The sequence below is a fragment of the Peromyscus maniculatus genome, chromosome 11 (assembly GCF_049852395.1).
Source record: "Peromyscus maniculatus bairdii isolate BWxNUB_F1_BW_parent chromosome 11, HU_Pman_BW_mat_3.1, whole genome shotgun sequence".
Taxonomy (NCBI): Eukaryota; Metazoa; Chordata; class Mammalia; order Rodentia; family Cricetidae; genus Peromyscus; species Peromyscus maniculatus.
The window spans coordinates 53,982,829-54,005,875 of NC_134862.1; the positions used below are offsets into that span (position 1 = coordinate 53,982,829).

A 23,047-nucleotide genomic window follows, 5' to 3' on the forward strand; every position below is an offset into this window, starting at 1 on the left:
TCACAGGAAAGGCAGCCATCTTTTATGATTTCCAACCTGTTGGCTATTTACCAGTTTCTTATAAATTTCTGACTTTAGAAAACGAGGAAATGAATCCTTGGCCATGAGACTATAAATTAGTTTCTGAGCCTCATCAAAGCATTTTGGAGTTGGTTCAGCTATATTCCTTGAGATGAGATCTCTGGTACTGAAGTCAATGTTAATCTGTAGAAAAGAAGATTGCATGTAATTACACAACATTTTTCAAAACCTGCATGGCTTATCAGGATACACGTATTGCTGAATTTTTCCAAACACAAACTTATTTGATGGAAAATATCAGCAAGATCATGCATTGTTTTTTCGACATGATAAACACATTCTTGGTTTTAAATTGGTCATAGCTTGAGAGGGGGTGGCATTGACAAGAAACAGCAGAAGCTGACTTCTAATATTTTAAAAAGGCAAAGTGAAAATGCACACAAGACACACTATGATTTGAAATATCTCTTCTTTCATACCAGTTTATTTTTTTCTAACATTGATCTGAATTCCAAATGTGTACTTTACCTAGGAATAACTATAATATCCTAGATGGTGTTTTACCACTCTCCATGTATTTAGCAAACCGTCTGGACTCCCATAGCATTGCTTTTCTATTTTGTTTCTTCCTATTTGGCAAAATGAAATCAGATTATACCTTTTCTTCACTGCCATTGTACGTCCTAAAGATCAAAATATGCATATGTTCAAGTATATACACACATACATACATAAACACAATTAAAAACAAACAAACACTACCACCACCACTACAGAAGAAACCAAATCCAGTGTTGTGTCTCCAGAATGGTCTAAGTGTTCTATTATATTGGAACACACCAGTCTCCAGAAGGGACTAGCAGTGTTCTATTATATTGGAACACACCATTCTCCAGAAAAACTTTTAAAGTTCAGACCAACTTCTCTATCCATATCCCAGGATATTTGAGCAGCAACAGTTTTATCCAAGGCTATTGAATTAAACTAAAAATATTCATGACATATAAAATATATTCGAATCTTAATATTATAAGCTTCCCAAAGGAAGGTGCTGTATCTCATTTATCATCATTTCTAGTACTTAGCTGAATACTCACCACATAATAAGAAATCAATAGATATTTATGGGATAGAATGAGAACATCTCAGTAGAAAATTTGAGAACTGATAAAGTGTTACAATTCGGGAATTTGGTAAAGGAAAACTTATAAATTCCACTTATGTAGCATTGAAGTAAGGCTAAGTGATAGGTAGACAGAGCTGCAATTAAATCCAATTCAGCTCCTAACTTGCCTTGTGTATAAGAAACTCAAATCTATACTTTCAATTTTCTAGGCAAAAAAGAGAACAATAAGGGCTCTTAAAGAGTTTTATTTACCAATGAATAATATTATAAAACATTTTAGTAACCATTATTTCAGGAAAAAGATTAATAAAAAATAATGAATTGGGAAAGAGTCATCAAAAGAGCATGATCAGGCCTCATATAGTTTCCTTTGATGAGGATTTCAGATACTCATTGGTCCCAGATCCATCTATAATTTTATCTTTTTGATCAGTTTCTTTGATTCTTCCTCAAAGATCCAGATATAATGTTGAAACTTCAATAAACATCCTCAAACCTGGAATCAGTTGCTCCTTCTTCATTTACTAGGGCACATGATCATTTTCAAATCTATCCTCTAACATTGATACCTAGTCTATTGATAGTCAGAGGATATAACAAGAGGGAGATCCATTGGTGGATCCAAATGACAAGGCTGTCTATTATGTGCCAAATGTTTTCTCTATTTTTGCAACAGATATCTGATGAAATAAAATTTATCATAGTTAAAACTGAACAATACAAAGTCAGATCTAAGAATTTGGAGAAAGATTTCTGACAGATAAACAGTGCAAAATCCTGATGCAGGAAAGAATTTGAAGTTATAAAGAGATACTTGCCTGGTTTACTGGTGTGTAATTTGCAAAAGAAGAAACCTGAGTTCTGTGTAGTGTGAGATCTGAAGAAGGCTAAGCCAAGTATAGTAGATCTTATGTGCTGTGATAATGAATTTAGCCTTCACTGTAGTAGAATGAATGAATGAACAGTGACTACTTGTCTTGCAAACACCCATGCTAACCTAATTTTTATAAGTATCTTGTGTTATAGAGATATGTGAATATAAGTTACAATTTGTTTCTTCAATTCAGAAATTAGTGATTTATAGCCCCCTGATGATATGTGGAATAACTTATCCTATTATATTTAGACATTCTCCAGAAGAGGTTTGACTGACTGTAGCATTAATTGGTGCGTACTGAAGAGTTATATATACTGTTTCCAAGTCACCATTACCATCACCTTCACTATCATCACTGCCCCCTTTGTGATCATAATCATGTCTTATGTATGCATTCATGTCCTTTGTGGTGTAGTCCTGAGTTACCCATTTCTTTTGTTCTATGTCCACTCTGCAGCCAGCAGCTCTACCACTGAGATATACCCCGTTTCTATGTACATGTCATATTCTAACAAAACTAGAAAATTCCCAGCATATTCTCTATGTTTTGCTACTTCTGAACATGTTTTTTTATATTATCCTGCTCAACAAAATGGCTTTTCTTATATAAGTATTCCACAAGACTTTTTGTCTTTCAGATTAAACTCAAGTAATATTTTCCTTGTGGGATTATGAGCAGATTAAAAAATTGTGATCTTCACAAAAGGTTTTTCATCACAGAGAATTTGTCAGATATTTACACTTTCTGTATTCCTCAGATGGCTAAGGACCCAATAAATACATATTGTAAAACTCAAGTGAAGAAATGGTTATATATTTATTTAAAACCATTCCAAAATTTAAAAAGAATTCCATTTAAATCCATTAATTCTAATAAATATTATTACCGAAATGTATTCATTTCTGATGTACTTGCTTCCCAGCCAAGGAACTGCCAGCCTCAGCCATTGATAACTCAGTGAGTGGTGAGCATATCTTTGTTCCCATGAGATAATCAGTAGTTTTATGAAGATGTGTCTTGGCAATTCAGCTTAATGTTAGTGACAAAATCATCACTCTCACATGTTTATATAAATGTCATTATTTTCTTCAACTTGTTCAAGCTTGATACACAGGACTCATCCTTGATGCCTCTTTCTTCTCTAATCATTATTGTGAGTGAGTGAGTGAGTGAGTGAGTGTGTGTGTGTGTGTGTGTGTGTGTGTGTGTGTGTGTGTTTGTGTGTGTTTCTGTGTCCGTGTAAATTGTGCCTTTGATCTTGGAGCTTCACAGTAATTTTTTTCATTTTCACTTTTGTGCCTACAGTTCAGGTTTTACTACTTAATATTTTTTCTTTCTCTTTGATATTTCATATAAAATCTTTTCTTTGCAACACTGTGTAATGTATTACTATATCATTTTTGCCAATGTGCTGTTTATTATATGAATATTAAGGAATTCCATTAATTTTCTGTGATATGTATGTGAAACAACCCACTGTGACATCTGAGTCACAGTATCACAGAATAGATGTCTCTGTTATTTTCTTGTTATTATGTGTAGTTTTGATGTAGAAGTCTTGAGAAATAAGGCTTATGTTTATAAACAGATTTGTATATGAACACTTTAGTTATTGTTGAGTTTAATTTTGGTTATCCAAGAAAGGAAACTTGTTACAACAAAGGCACTCAACAGTTCAAGGGATGGAAATCAACCTGTCTTTTATTTTCTATCTCTTCCATTTTTTTCTAAATTGTTCATTTTCTACATCTCTCAAAAATACCAGCAGAATGGATATTCATTTCCAGTAATCTGTCCTCTTTTCTTTCTGGTTTTATTTTCCTTAGCAAGTCTGTTTTATCTGATGACAAAAATTTTGAAAAATAAATTCAACTAAAAATAATTTGCAAGAATATATAAATATGATTTAAAATAGGGAAACAATTTCAAGTGGAATGTAAATACTGATGTACTAATTGTTCTCATGTATATCTTTTATGTTCACTGTCATATACAACTATAAAATGATTATATTTATGTTCTTATTATTTAGGAAAATGTATCATATATTTTAAAGCTAGCCATTTTATGTATGATATTTCCCGAGTTTAACTCATTTAGGGTATATATTAAAGAGTGGTGTAGAACTGTGCTAGAATGTGAGATTCTGAAGAAAATCATAATGAGAAGTCAATCCAAAAGAAAAAAAATATGCTTTCTAGAAGCGGGTCTCTCCCAAGAAAATGAGATTTGAAACTGGCCTTTGAAGTATCTTTATGAGTAGGAAATACGAAATCTGGGCCATGCCTGTGGGAGGACTCACTGAAAGAAGCCTGCTGGGCTTCAAAGGGGGAGAGGCAAGAGCTGGGTGAATTAAGCAGGTGGTAGGCCCTGGAGCTCTCTACCGCTTTTATGTATAGTGAGCGTAATGAGGAGAATTTTAAACAATGTGAACATGTGTTTGAATAGTGACTGAGTCTGAGTGGCCCCAATAACAAGGTCTCCATGTGGGGAAGATGATCTAAAAACCTTATCAGACAGGTGGGCAATAGGTGGTGGGTTAGAGAGTGATGCTGCAGGGACATCTCGTGCATCTTCCAAACACAGTTAGTAATAGGGCCAAGAGGACTTATTGCCCAGTCGTTATGACCAGAGAAAGCATCTTAAGAATGTCAGGGTTCGGGGCATACCCTGAAGGATGATGCAAATGCTTATTAGATATGGACTGTGAGAAAAAGAATGAAGAATGGACAAGCATGTAGAGATGTTTACCATGATCTAGTCAAAACAATGGCAAAACAGAGTTGCCACTAACTGAGATTTAAAAGATGTCGGTAGATGAAAGCTTTGAATGGAAAATAGCACTCAGCTTTCAATTTTTGTATATATATAAATTTATTATATGTATTAAAATATAGCTATTGTTTATATCAAAGTAAATATATAGCAATATATATTAAAATATAAATGAATATTCACTTTTGCTAATATGGATACTCTTTGATTTTAGGTTCTTTGAGAAACAGTTATTTTATTTGCTTACATTTCAAAATGTTATCTTCTTTAACTCAGAGTACTACACTGCCAATCTCAGAAAACAGGACACAAGATTGTGATTTTTATGAAAGGACAGTTGAGATTTCTTCACAGCCACTTTAAGGCTTCTGAGTCCTTCTGGTTTTTGAAAAGGCCTTGGTGCAGTTGACATGGATAAGTCTGGCCTTGAGATGGTGGTTCTCAGGATGATGTTTGTTGTAGTTAAAACATTTTTATTATACGGTCCAGAAAATTTTCATAGTTATGAGCATTGGTTAGCTGAAAGATATGCATGCAAGACAAATCCATTTTTGTTTTCTACACCAGCATTTTTATATTCTTTCAGCTTTCAACAAATTGCTTTCACAGGAAGAATGTGTTTTAAAGTGTACCTGTTGGCTCTCTCTTTTGACTCTAAACTGTGATTTATATATTTTTACATAATTTGAATGAAGTTCTCAGTTCTGCTCCCACATTCAAATTACATGGCTGTTCCTCCTTTAGGATGTATAGTGTAACAGGAGACTGTCTTTAAGCAAAGGATGTAAGCATGAATAAGTAAAAGGCCTTATAAAGACTGAGCAGGTACCTTCGTAGACCTCATTCATGGCAGCGCTTAAAAATCACTATTTAAATCAAAGCCATCTGTAATCATGTTTTTGGTGATTAATTCTCTTTAATCAATACTAACACTTCCTGTATTACTTCATTTTTGGCATCATTAAAGGCAAATGAACACCCTGAAATATATTCTCAAAGGTTGCAATTAAAGAAGACATAGCCTTTTTCAGCATGTACAGGGAATCTGTGCCTGCTCAACACTGTATCTGCTTGTTATCAGTTGCTTTGGTGACAGAAATAGATGACACAAGTTGGGAAGCATTGCTAATGCATTAAATTGGGCAAGGGAAAGAAAGGGAATAGAATTAAATGCACCTTGATTAATTAGACATGTAGTCAAAGCAAAGATGGAATTGAATGAGAACCAGATGCCTCTTCAACTTCCACGGGAAAAGGAGCTGACACATATGAAATCATGATGTATACATATGTCTAAAAATATATGCTGGGGCTTTTTGTTGTTGTTAGTATGGCTGGGCTGGGAGGGAGTCCAATTCATGACTTTATCACCAACAACAACTTGGTTGTCCCAGGTTAGAAGACACAAGAATACAGGGAAGCTTAAAGAATGCATGAGGTTTGTGTTTTTAATTTGAAATGCATGCTCCTGGGTCTTCCTTGGGAAGGGGAAATAGAAGAGATCTCCTGGGTGGATTGGGGTGGGTGGGCATGGGAACTTGAGAGATCTGGTTGTGGGAGTGAGAGGAGGAAGACGATACTGAAAGGATGACTGGAAAAGGGGCATTTTCTGGGTCAGGGAGAAACTGTATACAAGGGAAACTCCCATAAATCTACAAGGATGACCCCAGGTAAGACTCCTAGAAATAGTAAATATGTAGCCTGGACTGACCATCCTCTATGATCAGATTGGTGATGGCTCTAATTGTCATCAGAGGGCCTTTAGCCAATGACTGATAGAAATAGATACAGAGACCCACAGGCAAACATTAGGCCAAGTTCAGGGATTCCTGCTTAAGAGAGGGAGGGGAGATTATAGGGGCCAGAGGGGTCAAAGACTTCACAAGAAAACCCACTGAAACAGCTAACTTGGCTCATAAGACCCACAGAATCTGAACCAACAATCAGGGACCCTGCATTGGACCAACCTCTAGAATTGTGAAACTTCGTCTATTGTGTGACTCCTAACAATGGGGGCAGGGGCTGTCACTAATGCTTTGTCTGGCTCTTGGGAACCTATTCCTCATACTGGATTGCCTTGGCCAGTCTAAACCCAAGGGGAGGTGTTTAGTCTTATGACAAGTTGATATGCCATGCTTTAATGATACCCATGGAAGGCCTGTCTCTTTCTGAACAGAAACAGAGGAAGTGTAGATTGAGGAGGTAGGGAAAGGGAATGTGAGGAGAAAAGGTAGGAGAAATTGTGGTCAGGTTGTAAAATAAATAAATAAATAATAAAAAGATATTTGAAACCAAAGCTTAAAAAAATATGCAATTAGAAGAAACATTCATGTCACCCTTTGTTTCCTAATACCATATTTGAACCTGAGGTTCATAGTCTAAGATGTCAAACAAATTAGAGAAAATACGAGAAGGAAAATGAAATATTTCATAGAAAAGAAGATGGATTTCATGTGACTATTTGTTTCTTTCCGCCTTTAGGATAAATATCAAGGCTCCCAGTCTATGTCACAAACACTTAAAAATGAGGAGCAGGTCTAGAGAAGGAATTCGAAACCTAGAAGCATAGGCTAAAAACATCTTTCCTCACAGATCCTGGTGGCTGGGAGGCTCATAATCATCATTATTTATTCTCAACATCTCTAAAGTTCGGGACATTTTTCTCCTGCACCATAGATGCTGGTAACATTTCTCTAAGGCAGTGAATGAAGGAGCTGGTGAAACAAGACAGTCCTCATAAAAGCACTTGGCAACTATTCCAGTTTCTTTAGTCATCATTCTCTATTTCTGTTTCTATCATTTGTCTGTCTGTCATCATCTCTCATCTCTTGCACTTTTTTGTTTTTTTTTTTAAGAGATCCCTTTAATTGACTATAGATTAAAAGATAGTTCAGAATGAAAGACGACATGAACAGCATAGTGGCTTTTTTTTAACACCTTGCCACACAGCCTCATGCTGCTTAGGTCAATTGCTTTGGGTGTAGATGGTCCTTTCCTTGACTCTTGTTTCTCCCATTCATCTGTCCTTTATTCTTCCCTTCTTGTTCTACTCATTTCCATCTCTTCTCAAATCCTAGCCAAGGTTTACCACTTAACTTTTCTGATATATATATTTCCTGATCTCCTAGACTCAGAGGTTCCCCTTACATAGTTTCTTCTTACTTTACATTTGCCCATGATGATGCTTGTGAAACCTACTGTAATTCTTTAAATCTTGAGTCTTCCCAATAAGATGGGTAGCTCATCTACTGAGGAATTAATAGTGTCTCTTATTTTCAATATACCAACATAGTGTGTAGTATACAATATATACACAACCGTCAATAAATGATTAAAATGGAAGGCAACTAAGAAATGAACAAAATCAATATATTTGGAGATAATTATAGTTGGGAGTAAACTGTTAGTTATCATTAACTAGTAAATAAAAATAATTCTCAAAGTGACTTCAATGCATTGGAGAATTGATACTAAAATGAAATATGAAAATGAATATAGGATTGAGAATACAAAATGTTATTACAGTAGTAGAGGAAAATACAGCTGCACACTTCATAGGTCCCTCTATACCAACAAGGCACATACCTATTTCCTCACTCCATCTTCAAACTAATTTTTTTTAAATAAATAATGCCCTTTGTCAGAATCATAAGTCTGTTCTGATTAGATATTCATCTGTTTTATACTTACTCTTGCATTTTAAGCCAGTTTTCTATTTATATAAATTTTACTTTTAATAAAACTAGAGAAACATTATAATTAAATAACTTATTCTGTTTACATATCCTTATAACCATAGGTAAATGTAGCTCATACTTTTCTTTAGAGAGACCTTTTTTTGTAATAGATGAGATCCATGAGTAGTAAAATGCAGAGAATAAGTAACTGTGAAGTGCTTATTATGAACTCATACACCTACAGTGCATCACCTGTAGCTAAGGTTTAGGGAGTGCTGGGGCAAGGGAATAAAGATTATAAGAGTCAGAGTATAGGACACCTGCTGTAAGATAGTGTCTTCTCAACATAACAGAGAAGTTGCACCTAATGACAACACTGGTTGACATGCCAGCATGGATGGAGGAAATTTCACATAGCCCCACCCTTAGATAAAGAACTATAGGCAATGAATGGCTGCAGAGAATAAATCAGTTTTCTTCAGGGATGAGTCCCACAAGATAATTCAAGCCCAAGTGGTCAGCCTTAAATGCATGTACATATGAACAACACTAAATGTACTCAGTAGTATGTTTGTATATGTGGAAGTAAAGATTAAAGAACACCTTATGAGTTTGAGAGGGAGTAGGGGGTGTGGAGGAGTTGAAGAGAAGAAAGGAGCTGAAAATGGTGTAAATACAGTAGTCATATAGGAAATTGCCTCCAAAATTTAAAAAAGTAAAAGAAAATAAAAAAATAATAAAATGAGGAAAGAATCTCTTCCAGTTTTTGATAATAAAATGAGACTAAATTTGGATATATTTGTTGTAGAATCTTATTTGAAGGTGTGTTACTTTTGTTTATGTTGCATTTATTTAACTCTGTGAAGCTGTATTATTGTGCCTGTCTAAAACACTTGATGGTCTAATAAAGAACTGGCCAACAGCAAGGCAGGAGAAAAGATAGGCAGGGCTTGCAGGCAGAGAGAATATATAGAGGAAGAAATCTGGAAAAGGGGATCAAGAGGGAGCCAGAAAAGGGAAGGACATCAGGGGCCAGCCACCCAGCTACACAACCAGCAAGCCACGGAGTAAGAGTAAGATTTACAGAAGTAAGAGAACGGGAAAAGCCTGGAGGCAAAAAAGGAGATGGATAATTAAGTTAAGAAAAGCTGGCTAGAAACTAAGCCAAGCTAAGGCTGGGCATTCATAAGTAATAATAAGACTCAATGTGTGAATTTATTTGGGAGCTGGGTGGCAAGGCCCCCCCCAAAAAGCCAAAAACGAATAACAACCCATATTTGTTTTAATTAGTCCAATTAGTTCAATTGCGAGCAATTTAACTCAGGGCCTTGTGCATGCTTATTATGCACTCTGACAGCAGGCTACAACCTAGCCTCTGAATTTATGTAATTTATAAACACTCTACTGTGGTGTTACTGCACACTTTCTAATCTTACAGAACGGGAGTGAACTACTGGTTACTAGTAATAGTGGGTAAAACAGTGGACTTGATATTGCTCTTAGTTTTTAAGATTTATTTTCTTTATTTTATGTATATGAGTGTTTTGCCTACATATGTGTGTGTGAGCCACATCAAGTCTGTGGAGACCAGAAGAGGTGAGATTCTGTGGAACTGGAGTAACAGAGTGTAATGTGAGTTAACATGTAGGTGCTGGGAACCGAACTCAGGTTGTTTTCAAGAGCAACCGGAGTATTTACTGCTGAATCATCTCCCTTGTCTCTCAATATTTTTTTTTTTTACTGATGACATACATAGAATATAATTTATAAATGTTTCAAATATGTGAAAGCCATTGGTGGAAAATGACGATAGTCTTTTAATTTTTTCTATGATTAACAGTTTCCCAAAGCTAATAAATATTTTGACTTTAACATCTCTGAATATATGAAATTAATGGTCCAAAATGAAATATGAATAAGTACAATATTGAGAATCATGTTTTTTCTACACTCAAGTGCTTTTTATGTAAATTAGTAAAACTTGAAAAAAAGTTGTCTAAATATTCAGAATGTCTAGTCACTTACTCAAAATAGCTGGGTCATGCAATTTTCTTCATGAAACACTTTCCCGTTAGCCCATCATGATGGAGTTCCTTCAATGAGTTTCTCTTTTGAATGGAAGCTGATATTTTGTTAACATATTTTGGGCAATGTATATTCACATTTATTTTATTAAATCCTTAAAAGCCTGTCTTTACATCTTCAGAGAAATCTACAAGTGATTGCTTTCAGTACTTTTAAAATTTAATAGCTCACCTAGGGACACGCTCCTAGAAAACTGTGATTAAAATATCATAAAAACTTTTCCACATGGTATGAGTCCTTATCCTATTATCTCAGTCATCACCATTTCCATCTGCTTCATATACACATGTTATTTTCCTGTTTTAGATGAGGAATATGAATCCAGGAGGTGAGATAGTTGCACAATAAAAAAGAGGCACAGGATTTGAATCCAAATTGACATTTATTCACACTTTAGATTCCGTGCCATATCATCACATCTCATGATTAAAGGGGTGAACCAGAGAGAAGGTGATGCTATAAGAGAGAGAGCATGAAGTGTAGCTGAGATTCCTACGTATCTCCCAGGAACCTGGAAGTCCAGTTCTTGTGTACAGCCTGTGAGGACGGTATTCTTACAACCATGTGATCTTAGTTTGCAAACAAGATTCAGTAGCTAAGTTTAGTATAATCTAGATGCATTCAATGAAAATTGATGAAGGCTGTAGCAATTTTGCAGCTGAAGAAATAAAGACATGGGTGTTTGAAAGGAAAGAAGACCAAGTAGACATCCAGACTTGACTCTGCCACTGTTCTTCAGTAGAGGACTTTCTACCAAGAATATTCGTTATAGTTTAATTCTTTATTAGAGTCAGTTACACAGCTTCGGCTGAATACAGAAATAAAGGAGAATAGTCTACTATGAACTCCTCTGAGGTTGACTTACTGTTTATGAAAATTACTGTATTTTCTAACCTACTTATAAAAATGATCACATAGTCTTGTCAAGTTTGCCTTCCAGATAACTCTATACTCTTTCCTATTATGTTTTTATCTCCAACAATGGAGATAAAGATCTCAAAGCTATTCTCCATTCTTCTGCTGATATTAGCAATACCAAAATACTTGCAATATATGAAAATATCTCGATGATTTATATCACAGTGCTAAACCAGTATGTTTCATCCTGAAATATTCTAGCTTTGCTTGCTCTTTTTATAAAATATGACTGATTTTTTCATGACCTGTTGCTTTAGTCAGTGATTAACTCTACAAATCTATCCTATACCTTTTCATGTGGTTATAATCTCTCTTTTCTACAATGGCAATAATTAACTTTAAGTGTGTTTTATTATTATATGGTCTCATTTATAATTGTGGAGTTTTTTTTACAGGTCAATTACTTCTGTCTTCTTGAATTTATTATGTGAAGAGATACTCAAAATTTCTGTTTGATAAATAAACCTACTATCATATGTATTACCTTTTATGTGTAATTGAAAGTCAATAAGTATTTGGACTTAGCAACTTAGTTGGTAAATAAAACAAAACATTGAAACGTCCTGAGACATTTGCATTAGAAACAATGAATGGTAAATAATAAGAAAGACAGTGGCTATATATGTACACACACACATACACACACACACCTTGATTTCAATGAAATTTTTCATGTTTCAATAATACTTTGGAGTCATTTGAAACAATCTAACCATTACTTGAAAAGGAACCATAATTTTATTTACATTTTATTTAAAATAATTAGATGTGTAAAATGTTAAAAGCTATAAAAGTTTTATATCCTAAAATAATAATTGCATTATTTAACTAAATTATTACTGATGATGTTTAGTTTGGAAGAAAAGCTTAGGAAAATAAACAGAGCAGTTTTGTTAAAATTATTAATTATAACTGAGTTCAGCTGTACTCTTTTACATTTTTAATTTTTATTTTATTTCATATATATAGATGTTTTTCCCTGTACATATGATTATGCACCACATGTGTGCCTGGCATCCTTGGGTACTAGAAGAGGTCATTAGATTTCATGGAACAGAAGTTACATTTATGATCTGTCTTGGTGCTAGGAATTGAACCCAGGCCCCCTACAAGAGCATTGAGTGCTTGTAGTCACTGAGTGAACAATTCAGTTACTTAGATACAGTTTTAAGACCATCTTTTCATTAGCTATTTTTAATGAATAATGTTTACTAATGTTATCTTAAAGTAGCCACTGCTAATTAGATTTGTAAGGAAGGAAAACTACTGGCTTTTGAAGGAGGACTGCAATGAAATATATTTTTTAGGGTTGCTTTCAAAACCTTTTAGGAAATTACACATTAATCAACCTGACAAATCATATATACTACCTTTCCAATTTTCCAGAATTATATATTGATTTTTAGGTGGTGACTTGGAAATGAGTGGGGAAGGATCTCCACAGGAGTTAAAGTTCTTCACCCGCTGTGAATTCCAAACCACACATGAGTGGTTCTTGTGTCTGTTAGTGTTATACCAACCTAGTAATAACTGCAGTAGTTAATGTCCATCTAAGAGTTGAGCTTTTGTGTCCTAGATTTTATCAATGTATTTGCAGTCCATGTAACTCATTCTCTGCCTATAAGTACTACCACTTTTCTCTCAGCACAAATCCTAATGTTGGATCAGAAACTGTAGTAACTGTAGCAGTTGTCCGTATTTTACCCCTATAGGAAAGATCACTGGTGCTGTGAGCTAATTTGTGCCATTACTAGTTTAATGTAGCTTCCTGTTTGCCCACTACTTATGAATTAAAACTTTTTGCTTCATGTTACAAATTTTCAAGGCATCTTTATGAACTTTAACATGTAAATTATTTAAGTACCAATTACAATTAATACTAGACTAGTTAGGGTCCAGTCTTTGTGTTGATCTACTGGAAATTAAGCCAAACACAAATGAACCTCTCCACAGCAGAAATACCATTTAAGGGCTCATTGAAAACATTTTGGTACTAGTGTGAGGATCTGAGTTTGTGTTTCCAGCCCCCAAGTCAAAGCTGGCCATGATTAGAACCCTAAAGCTGATGGAGAGGTGACACACAGATTCTCTGGCTTAGTTGGCTAACCAGTCTAGCCAAAACAGTGAGCTCCAGTTTCAGTGAGAGTCTCTGCCTCAAAAATGGACATGGGTAATCACTCGGTGTGTCCTTCCCTGGGGAAGACTGTCTCTCTGCTCTGCTTTCCTTTGCTGTATCGTGTTGAGGCCTCGTGGACTTTTCTCTGTCCACTTCGGCCTGTATGAAAGAAGAAGCCACAAACTTGAAGGAGAGCAGGGAGGGAGGGGTATAGGATAGGGTTTGGAAGAAGGAAAGGGAAAGGTGAAAGGTTGTAATTATATCGTAATTTCAAAAATAAATAAAATCAAACATTAAAGTGGAATATTTAGATAGTAACATATCTGGAAGTCAATGCCTGGTCTTTATATACACAGCGCAGTGAATCTACACATAACACATGCATGCAAATAAGCACCATCACACATGTGAACACAATAAAAATGAAAAATAAACACTGTTAAAAGAGATATGATCAGAATAATTCTAGATTTCACCTTGAGACCCTTTGTATTTTAGTGATCTTTAAGTTGCACGGATGGAACCTGGTCACTTCATAAATAGCTCTGGTTCATTTTCACACAAAGGCAAGTCACACCCCCCTTTGAACACAGTGTATTCCTACATTCTCTAAGGCAGAATTCTCAGACATCAAAATTGAAAACTGCTTGTATTCCACTGGTTAGATAGTTTTCTTTCATATACATTAATTTATAAAATATGCCAGTGTTGAATATATTTATATATTGGGGCCTACTGACATTTTCTATCTGGAAAGAGTAATGAATAGCTTACTCTTTAGATAGGATTGGCTCTGTTTCTAACTGGGAACAGCCAGTGTGGGCTGCAACCTCCCTGTTCTCAAATACTTGACTCACCTCTTTTGGTGCATCAGCAACAATGAATTCAGAATAAATCATCTTGGCTTTGGTAGCAATCTTTTCTCTACTTTCGGTTTTCTTGAAGTCTTCACAGGCAAGCCAGAACTCAACATTCTCTTCACTGAACTCTGATTTTAGAAATGTTCGGAAAGCATCCAAACCAGCTACAAAATATTTAAGAAAGCATTGCATCATCTAGAAGACACTAACATTCCCCAAATAACTCCATTGCATCCAATGAGCATCTACTGAATGTTCAGCAGGCAAATATTTAATCATCCAGCCTAAAGTAATATTTACATGTTATCAATTCCAAATTAGAAAAAAGGTTTTAGGAGTAATCACAGGTCCAACATATTTTCATTTATACTTTAAAAATCAACTTCCTTAACAAGAAAATCTATGATTTCTATTTCTAGATATGACATGTTTCAGAGACTGTCTTGATGACTACTGGATAGGAAGCCCCATGGGCCACTGAACTGCTTAGCTCAAGTTAATTATGTTATAACAACCAGGGAAAGAATATGTTTCTTTTCTATAAGCTTTTGAGACATAATTTGAAGCTGAGGGAAAAAGGTATATTGGCTTGGGCTCAGAGGAGAAGAGTCAATGTTGACCTTAAATGGTTTGTGGTGACTACATTTGACAAATCTGATCTTTAAGCCAAGAAAGTAACTGGCACGATATTTTGTGGCGAATGTTTATTCTCCTCTTCTTTTTTTGGTGGACAATTTTACTTCTGAAAGTCAAATAATGGGGCTTTCCCTAATGTTGCTTTAAATGATGTACTGAATGTGAAATGTCTCATATTCTGCCTTACAGTCAGATTTTCTTGTGAGCATGCATTTCTCTGGCAACTTTGCAGTAGGTGCTGCGTCGGGGTACACTTATCTGTGGGCTCATTTCCTTTTACTTGACTAGGACATGTATTTGTAGAGAAAAAAATCAATAACCCCAGTTACATCTTCAACCTATAATGCCCTACATCTTGTCCCCCTTATTACTATACATCCATTAAAATGTGAGCCACAAGACATTGCTTTGATAGATATTTAAATCCTTGGATTGCTGCTTAGGTTTCTACTTTGCTGCACTCCTCATTGAAATATGCCTTCCAGAATTCTGTTGTGAAATATCCACAGCTAATTGTAAAAGGTGGTTCTTGCTCAATGTTTCGAGCTTACTATGGTTGAGAGTGTGCCTCTGGCTATGTGCCATGTTCGAAAGATTATGTTCAGATCTCCTATTTTGACTAGACTGTTCTGGTATCTTAAGGTCATGATATTCAGTTTCTGAGTTTGCATTTGGGAAGATATGCTTGTAAGTGAGGCTTTATGTCTGATAAGGAACATGTTCTTCAGGCCTTTTGTCACTCAAGAATTTGCCTTCCAAAACACTGGTGGTTTTCCCCTTCATCAGCCACTAGGGTCTCTTTTGCACATACAGCAGGCTGAGTTACCCCCTTATGTCTCATCCTCTGGAAGAAGGAAGCTTATGGAAATACAGGGGATTGAAAGATTGACTGGAAAAAAGAGAATATGAAAGGAATAGGACCTGTCAAATTTTTATAGGTTGCTACAGATGGGAAACAAATGTGAAATTTAACAATAAAATAAGGCACAGCTTTTTAGAACAAAATCTCGTGTCTAAAACACTAAATAAAAATGGCATGATGTTTTTCTCATGTGAAGTAAGGTAAAAGTGAAAATTCATTGTAAAAATGACAAGATACTAATTAAAATCCTTAGAATAAATGTTAGAGGGTATGGTTGTTCTTAATGAATGAAAATTATTATTAACTATATGAAAATTAAATTAACTGTGCACCAAGCTTGTCTGCTACAAATTTAGACATTAAAATTTGTAGTAAAAGGTAAAATTTTCTCTGAAAATCCAAACCATGATGCACTTTTGAAATCCAAGCATGTAAGATATAGTATTCTTTAATAAAGAATACTTTGATTCCTGCCTGGCAATATTTTATGTGTATCATTAGGGCATATGAAGCTTTTCTCCTCAAGGGATGTGTGAATGCCACATAGAGAGATGGATGTTAGAAATCAAGAAATGGTCTTGTTTTCTGCTGCTCTTCAGTTTCTAGGAAGGCCTACTCTCTGAAACAAGCATTCCTTCCACACCTTAATTGCATTCAAGGCACAAAATAATTAATTCTGGGGTCAGGATGCTCTGTCCTGTATTCAGTATTTCATTGACTTGCTCTTCTGTTCTAGACACATTTTAATCTGAAAACATTCCAGATAAGTCTGGACTAACATATTACATGCAATAAAATCGATTCTTGAGGGCAGTGGGCAGGATGGAATGACTTCATCTATTTAGAAGTCATAGAGGACATTAAATGGAATAGTTAGACATTAGGAATAGAAAGCTAACAGGAAAGCCAAGTCTACATAGAAGCAAAGTTGGCAAAAATGTTTAAGTAGTTTGCTGGGGTTACAGATAAAGTATACCACTATTAATTATCTTGTTTTTACAAAAGCCACATCAAATAGTTATTTAGATAAATCTGTGGCTTTGGTCTTTTATTTGAGTATTTATTGTTTGGGGTTTCTTGCTCTTTTGTGGGGGCCCACCACCCCGCTCCCAAATAAATCACACTCGGAGGCTTATTCTTAATTGTGAGTGCTCCACCTTAGCTTGGCTTAGTTTTTAGCCAGCTTTTCTTAATTTATGTCATCTACCTTTTGCCTCTGGACATTCCCCATTTGCTTACTTCTGTAAATCTTGCTCTTACTCTGTGTTTTGCTGTGTAGCTGGGTGGCTGGTCCCTGGAGTCCTCCTCCTTCTCTGGCTGCTTGATCTTTGCCCATCTTCTCCTATATATACTATCCGCTTGGCAGCCCCACCTATCCTTTCTCCTGCCTTGCTATAGGCCAGTTCTTTATCAGATCATCATCAAGTGTTTTACACAGGCAGAGTGACACAGTTTCACAGAGTTAAACAAATGCGACATAAACAAAAGCAACACACATTAAAATCATATTTGCCAGCAAGAATTAAATCAATGCCCAGGAAGTGTGCATATGAGAGCAGTTGTCTCCATCTCAGGACCATTGCCAGCTCTGTTCTGCATAGCTTTTGTACAAAAATCATTTTCTCTGCAGTCCTCACGTGACAACCAGAAGAGGACGCTAAGAGAGACTTCGGAAACTTGGCTTTTTCCTTTCGTTACACACTGAAGAACACAAGACACTGCCCATTCTAACTTAAAAAATCTGTTTTATATCCACAACATCAATGTCTTTAGCTGTACTTGAGCTGTAGGTGGATTGTTTCACAAACTGCTTTAGAACTTAGTCAATAAAGACAAAATATCCAGTGTACCTTAATGTATTTAATTCAATCTAACTTTAATTGTAAATAAACAGCAGTGCAAAATGTGCCAGGCTTTATTATTTTAAGCTTTTCTGATACTTTATTACTTTGAAACAGAAATGTCATTTGGTCAATACAATGAATACTATAAATATGCTCTATCTTGTCTTTGTAGTCCCAAATTTTCCTCTCTGGATGACCTTGATGTTCTGCAAAGCAGATAGTTTATAATAAAAAAAAGCCAGAAAGTGTGGAAAACTTTGTGACTATTTTGTGTGCAAAATTTAATGTCAATATCAAAATGTTTTATATGATTGGTCACAATTGCTATATTGAACCCTGCTCTTATATATCAGCACATATGCATTAATAAAAAAATGACATGTTTTTGTATTCACTAAAAAATAAAGACCATTTAGTTGAAACCCACTAATAAATTTCTATTTTAGCTCATGAGTTTGAAATTAAGTGATTAATTTACATTTCCTGCTGTTGACAGTTTGCATATTTTTTTGTTTGTATTAATAATGGCAAACAGCAATCAAATACATCAAATGACAGGCTAAGAAAATGCCAAGCTTTTTGCTTATCATTTATAATTAAATTTTCTTTGTACTTATAACCGAACTTTTGACAAACTTAATGTAAGCTAAAACAAAATCTGTTTAGACTCTGGGCCCTTAAATTCCTATTCTTCAAATGCTGATCAATATCAAACTTCATGAAATATTTGTCATTTTTCAAGGTTTAATGAATTATGTGTAATTACCATCTTTAAAATGCACTATTGCTTGAATCTTACCTTGGTTAGCTAAGAGGGAGTCCATATTTTCAGACCATGCCAGTGATTCCGTAGTTGGAGACCTGTAGAAACAGCATCTACCCTTGACAATAGCATTGTGATCTTTTTCTTTGATAACTTATAGTAATACTTAAGCTGAAGATTGTATTTGAATTGCATCATTAAAATGAGCCAATGATGAAACAGGAGAATGTCAATAAAAATCATATCATATTTTTCTAATGTGTTAAAGTCATAGCAACATAATGTGGAATATAATTTGTTATCAGAAAACTATTTATCAATCTAGCCAAAGGTGTTTATATTTGTGAACAATAAAATTAATGGCACAAGAGACATATTCATTCTGTGAAGCAACTATAAATTTTTCTGATCATAATATTAATTATGGGTCACTTTGTTTTGAAAAATTCTCCTGATTAAAACAAAAATGAATGATTATGTTTAAGTTTTCATGGCATACAAATTTCCCTGTTTAATAATTGTGAGTATTTAGAAAGTAAAGAAAGGCTTTAAAAATTCTAAAAATGATGATATGGAAAATGTTTGATTTTAGTATTTTGCTGTGTTTTCCCCATTCTGAATCAGATTTTATTCTCCTTATGCTGGTAGATCAGTTCTGGACTGATTTATATAAATGTAGGAATCTTTTCAGGGAGTATGATATATTTTTTCAAAGCAGTAAAATATTTATGGACTGAAGTTTTCTGAGGAAGGTATGCTTTGGGGGATATTATGTAAAATAATAAATCAGCTTTAAGATATAATCTTTGTGAGATACAAATATATCATTTATTATTTCTCTTAACAGATAAATATCTTGATGAAACCAGTCCCTAACCACAGGAAGCCATTCCTGGCCAAAGAATTTGATTATGTAGTGGTGATGTACAAAAGGACAAAGGGCAAGCTAATTTAAATCATATATTAAAACAATTGACAATAAAATAGAGATAGTCTCACATCGAGCTATCCTTATAAAATGTTGTATTGCATATCAAGATGATAATCCTAAATATGGTTTTGTGAAGTGCTTATTTTTTTATGGTCTTTTGTTCGTAATTTACTGTAACTTTTATATGCCTTTGAAAGGATTGACTATGTTCCCCCACTGTTTGAATACTAGTTGTATTTTTATGTAATAATAAGAGGATTGAGGAAGAGAGGCTACTGGGCATTCATTTTTCTCTCCTAAATTATTGGCATCTTCTATCTCAAATTTCCTTCCTAAGTTGTGTGCCACAAACCTCAATCTTTCCTTTAACTTACTAACGAAGGCACAAGTTGTCGAGGAGACTTTTGCAATAGTGATCTCTAATTGAAATGGGCATTTAAAAAGATTTGCATTGTTTAGTTTTCATTGTTCATAAATTAAGTATTAGTCTTAATCCTAGATTTAATTTCACACTGAAGTGCATTTGAGCATTTACCACCTGTTACTTCACTAAGATTATGTTGAATCACATGGCTCTCATACTAAGTTTTGTTGGAATTCTGAAAGTATTTATTTGTACTTTAAATGTACAAGGTCATTTAAAATGCACTTGTACAAAAACATTCATTTGCAGACTGGAATGTGATGGTTGATGTAATATTTAAATGTTTAGAAACTCAATACTGTGGAGTATATGGTAATACATAGGGCAGAGGGGAGCTGGGTCTTAAAGGGCATCTTTCTAAATGAGAAGGGGCCGTCAGGTAAAACAGAGAAACAGCGAATCCATTCCAGTACATTAGTCTACTTCTCCGTTCCTATGTAGGTTCCTTAATAACAAATGAAAGCTGTTATTTTCTAGCACTCAGACGAGTGTGGCTAGGCTAAGAGATTAATGATCAAATCTCGATAAGGGCTGATAAGATCACCGATGGAAAGGAGATGTGACTTTCAGGATGCTTTGAGAATACAATGAATAAACTTGTTCAAAAGTGTAGACAAATTGTTCAAGCTCCACATCCTACAGTGATACTGGCAAAGGAATCAGAAACAGTGTGACAGTGTGCCTGGAGAACCACAGAACGTCAGGGCCTGACTGTCAACCCCGAGGGAAATGAGGACAAAGGAACACAGCCTGTAGGTTGAGCCAGAATTTGATTAAGCTAAAGGCAAAAGTCAGGTCCCATGAAGACCCATTTGGAAACGAAAGAGTCTGAGCATGGAGATGTTTTCAATAAGCAGAAGCCCTTCCTATTGTTTGCATGATTGTGCAAAAACAGGAAAAACAGATGAAAAAAAAAAAAAGTCCGGAAACTAGTATGGAACTAAGGACAAAAGCAAGAGTGTTTTGAATTACAGAGATGTACTTAAGTACTCTGTATTCTGTATACACGCACATAGAAAGTTAGGCACCCTACAATTAGAGTTGCTGGAGTGTTCTATAAATTCAGGTCAAGAAATGTTGACTTTACTCTAAAGGGGTAAGCCGCTTTTCTGCTCTCTGAAGGGATACCCTGGTGGCTTGCGAAGATGCTGGGAATGCTTACTTTGCCGACCTGTTCTCACCTAGAAGATACAGTTTTGAATATTTATTGTACTGAAAGGGATGGAAGTAGTGGAGTGCTTCCTTTTCAGGAATTAAGTTATTATGCATCTATTTTAACAATTAATCTTTCCTACCACTAAAAATTTTTAAATTTGGGTTTAAATTTGTAATCTTTGGGAGGACAAGTTTTGATATTTAGAAACAAACTGAAAGCTCATATTTATCAGAACAATAAAATGCGCAACCGTACTTTGTTTATATGTTACTGCATTAAGCACGTCACATACTTTTCATCAGTTAACCCTGACAATAATAGTGTATTGAATTCCTCTATAACTAATCACTAAAAGGGGTTATAAATGCTAGTGACTTGTACAATATCACAAATAGTAGTGGGTAGAGTTAATATTTAGACACAGATTTGTTTAGGACACTAACTCTTTTAAAACTTCTTACCCAGATGCATAAGTCAACACTTATGTGCTCATTTTGAAGCACATGTAGTAGAATAGTTTTCCTGCAGTAAAATGTCACATGCTTATCCCAGACTTTAAACAATAGTTAAATTGTGGCAATTGATTACTCAGTAGAAAGTCTATGCAATATGTTATAAAAGCTTGTAAATTATACAATAAATGTAGAAAATTTCTTATGTTTGATGTGCATGAAAAATATAATTGTATGTTTTATAAAATGCAGCTATAGAAATATCAGTAAAATCTATTAAATAAAAATTAGATTATAAGAAAATGGCAACTAATTTAAAACTGTACAGGCTTCACTGATTTCCTTTTTACTTGTATGTTATCTGAAATAAATGGACACTATGCCATTTGCTCATTACTACTTTTCTCCTTTTCATTTTATATTATGTGTTGATTATATCCTTAATGGAGGTTATATGTGGCTCTTTTCCTGTGTGTGTGTGTGTGTGTGTGTGTGTGTGTGTGTGTGTGTGTGTGTGTGTACGAGAGAGAGAGAGAACTTCATAGAATTCTGGTGTATAATCAGAGTAACTTTCCATGTGTGTATGGTTTGCCAGAAAATTCACCGTGTATCTGGAGCCAAAACTGCACTTAGTATTTCATGGGGTTTTGGCTGATTTCCTGTCTGTTTTCTTCATTAAGCAAGTGGCATCAAGGCCGGCAGTACCCATATTATATGTCCAGAGAAGAGCCAGACCAGATGGGAACTGCGTGAAAGCTACCAGTTATCTTGCTAATTGTGCCAGCTAGAACCAGTTGTATTGCATTAAAAAATGTGGAATCCAACAACTTAGCTGTTCACACTCAATTAGCAGTGTGCTGGAGAATGGAAAATTCAAGCAAGGAGTTCATGTGCCCGAGGAAGTGACAGCTGCTTCCTTCCCCAGCACTTAATATCCATGTAAAAGTTTCTTAATAAGTACTGTGATAATGAATAATTTTTACAAAGATCATATACGTTTTATTTCTAACTCACTATTTAAAAAAAAAACTTGATGAAAAGAAAGATCAATGATCTGTCTACTTTCACATTCTTTATCTAGCAAACAGAATTTAGAACCAAAGCAAGTCACACATTGTTGACATATTTTAGAGAGAAAGAAAGAAAAAAGAATCAATAGAGAATAGCAAAAAAAAATTAGGATGAAAGGCAACAATTAACATTTTGATCATAAATGAAGGTAGCAAGTCATAGAGACTACTGAAGACTCAGGTGCTTCATTTATACATCTTCTGAGAGGAAAAGAGCTTTAAACAGCAACTCACTTCACTGGCATTTTGCGTCCCACTGTCTGCCTGTCACAGATGATGCAGTTTCTCTTTCTGACTGATCTTCCAGCTGAAGGTAACATGACAGCAGGAACATTACAATTAGTATGCAAATACCTGTCTCTGGGTTACAAGTTGGCATTTTTTTTAAGTCGTGCTAGTCTCAGCTTTTATCATTTTGTTAAGTTTTCTCTGGTCAAAACATTTTACTTCCAA

The 23,047-nt window shown here is 34.9% G+C and overlaps 1 protein-coding gene across 2 annotated transcripts; it reads right to left on the reverse strand.

The window, feature by feature from the left end:
- Rgs21 (regulator of G protein signaling 21) lies at positions 1–22,839 on the reverse strand. 2 transcript variants are annotated; one of them, XM_076547139.1, is made up of 4 exons: positions 22,829–22,839; positions 18,598–18,659; positions 14,454–14,620; positions 1–204 (listed from the first exon to the last, which is right to left on the reverse strand). In XM_076547139.1, the coding sequence occupies exons 1-4, from the start codon at positions 22,837–22,839 to the stop codon at positions 1–3; spliced, it is 444 nt and encodes a 147-aa protein (XP_076403254.1). The 2 variants fall into 2 exon arrangements, with proteins under 2 accessions (XP_076403254.1, XP_042113828.1); XM_042257894.2 differs by having other exon boundaries at positions 18,598–18,674.
- Positions 22,840–23,047: the final 208 nt, after the last annotated feature.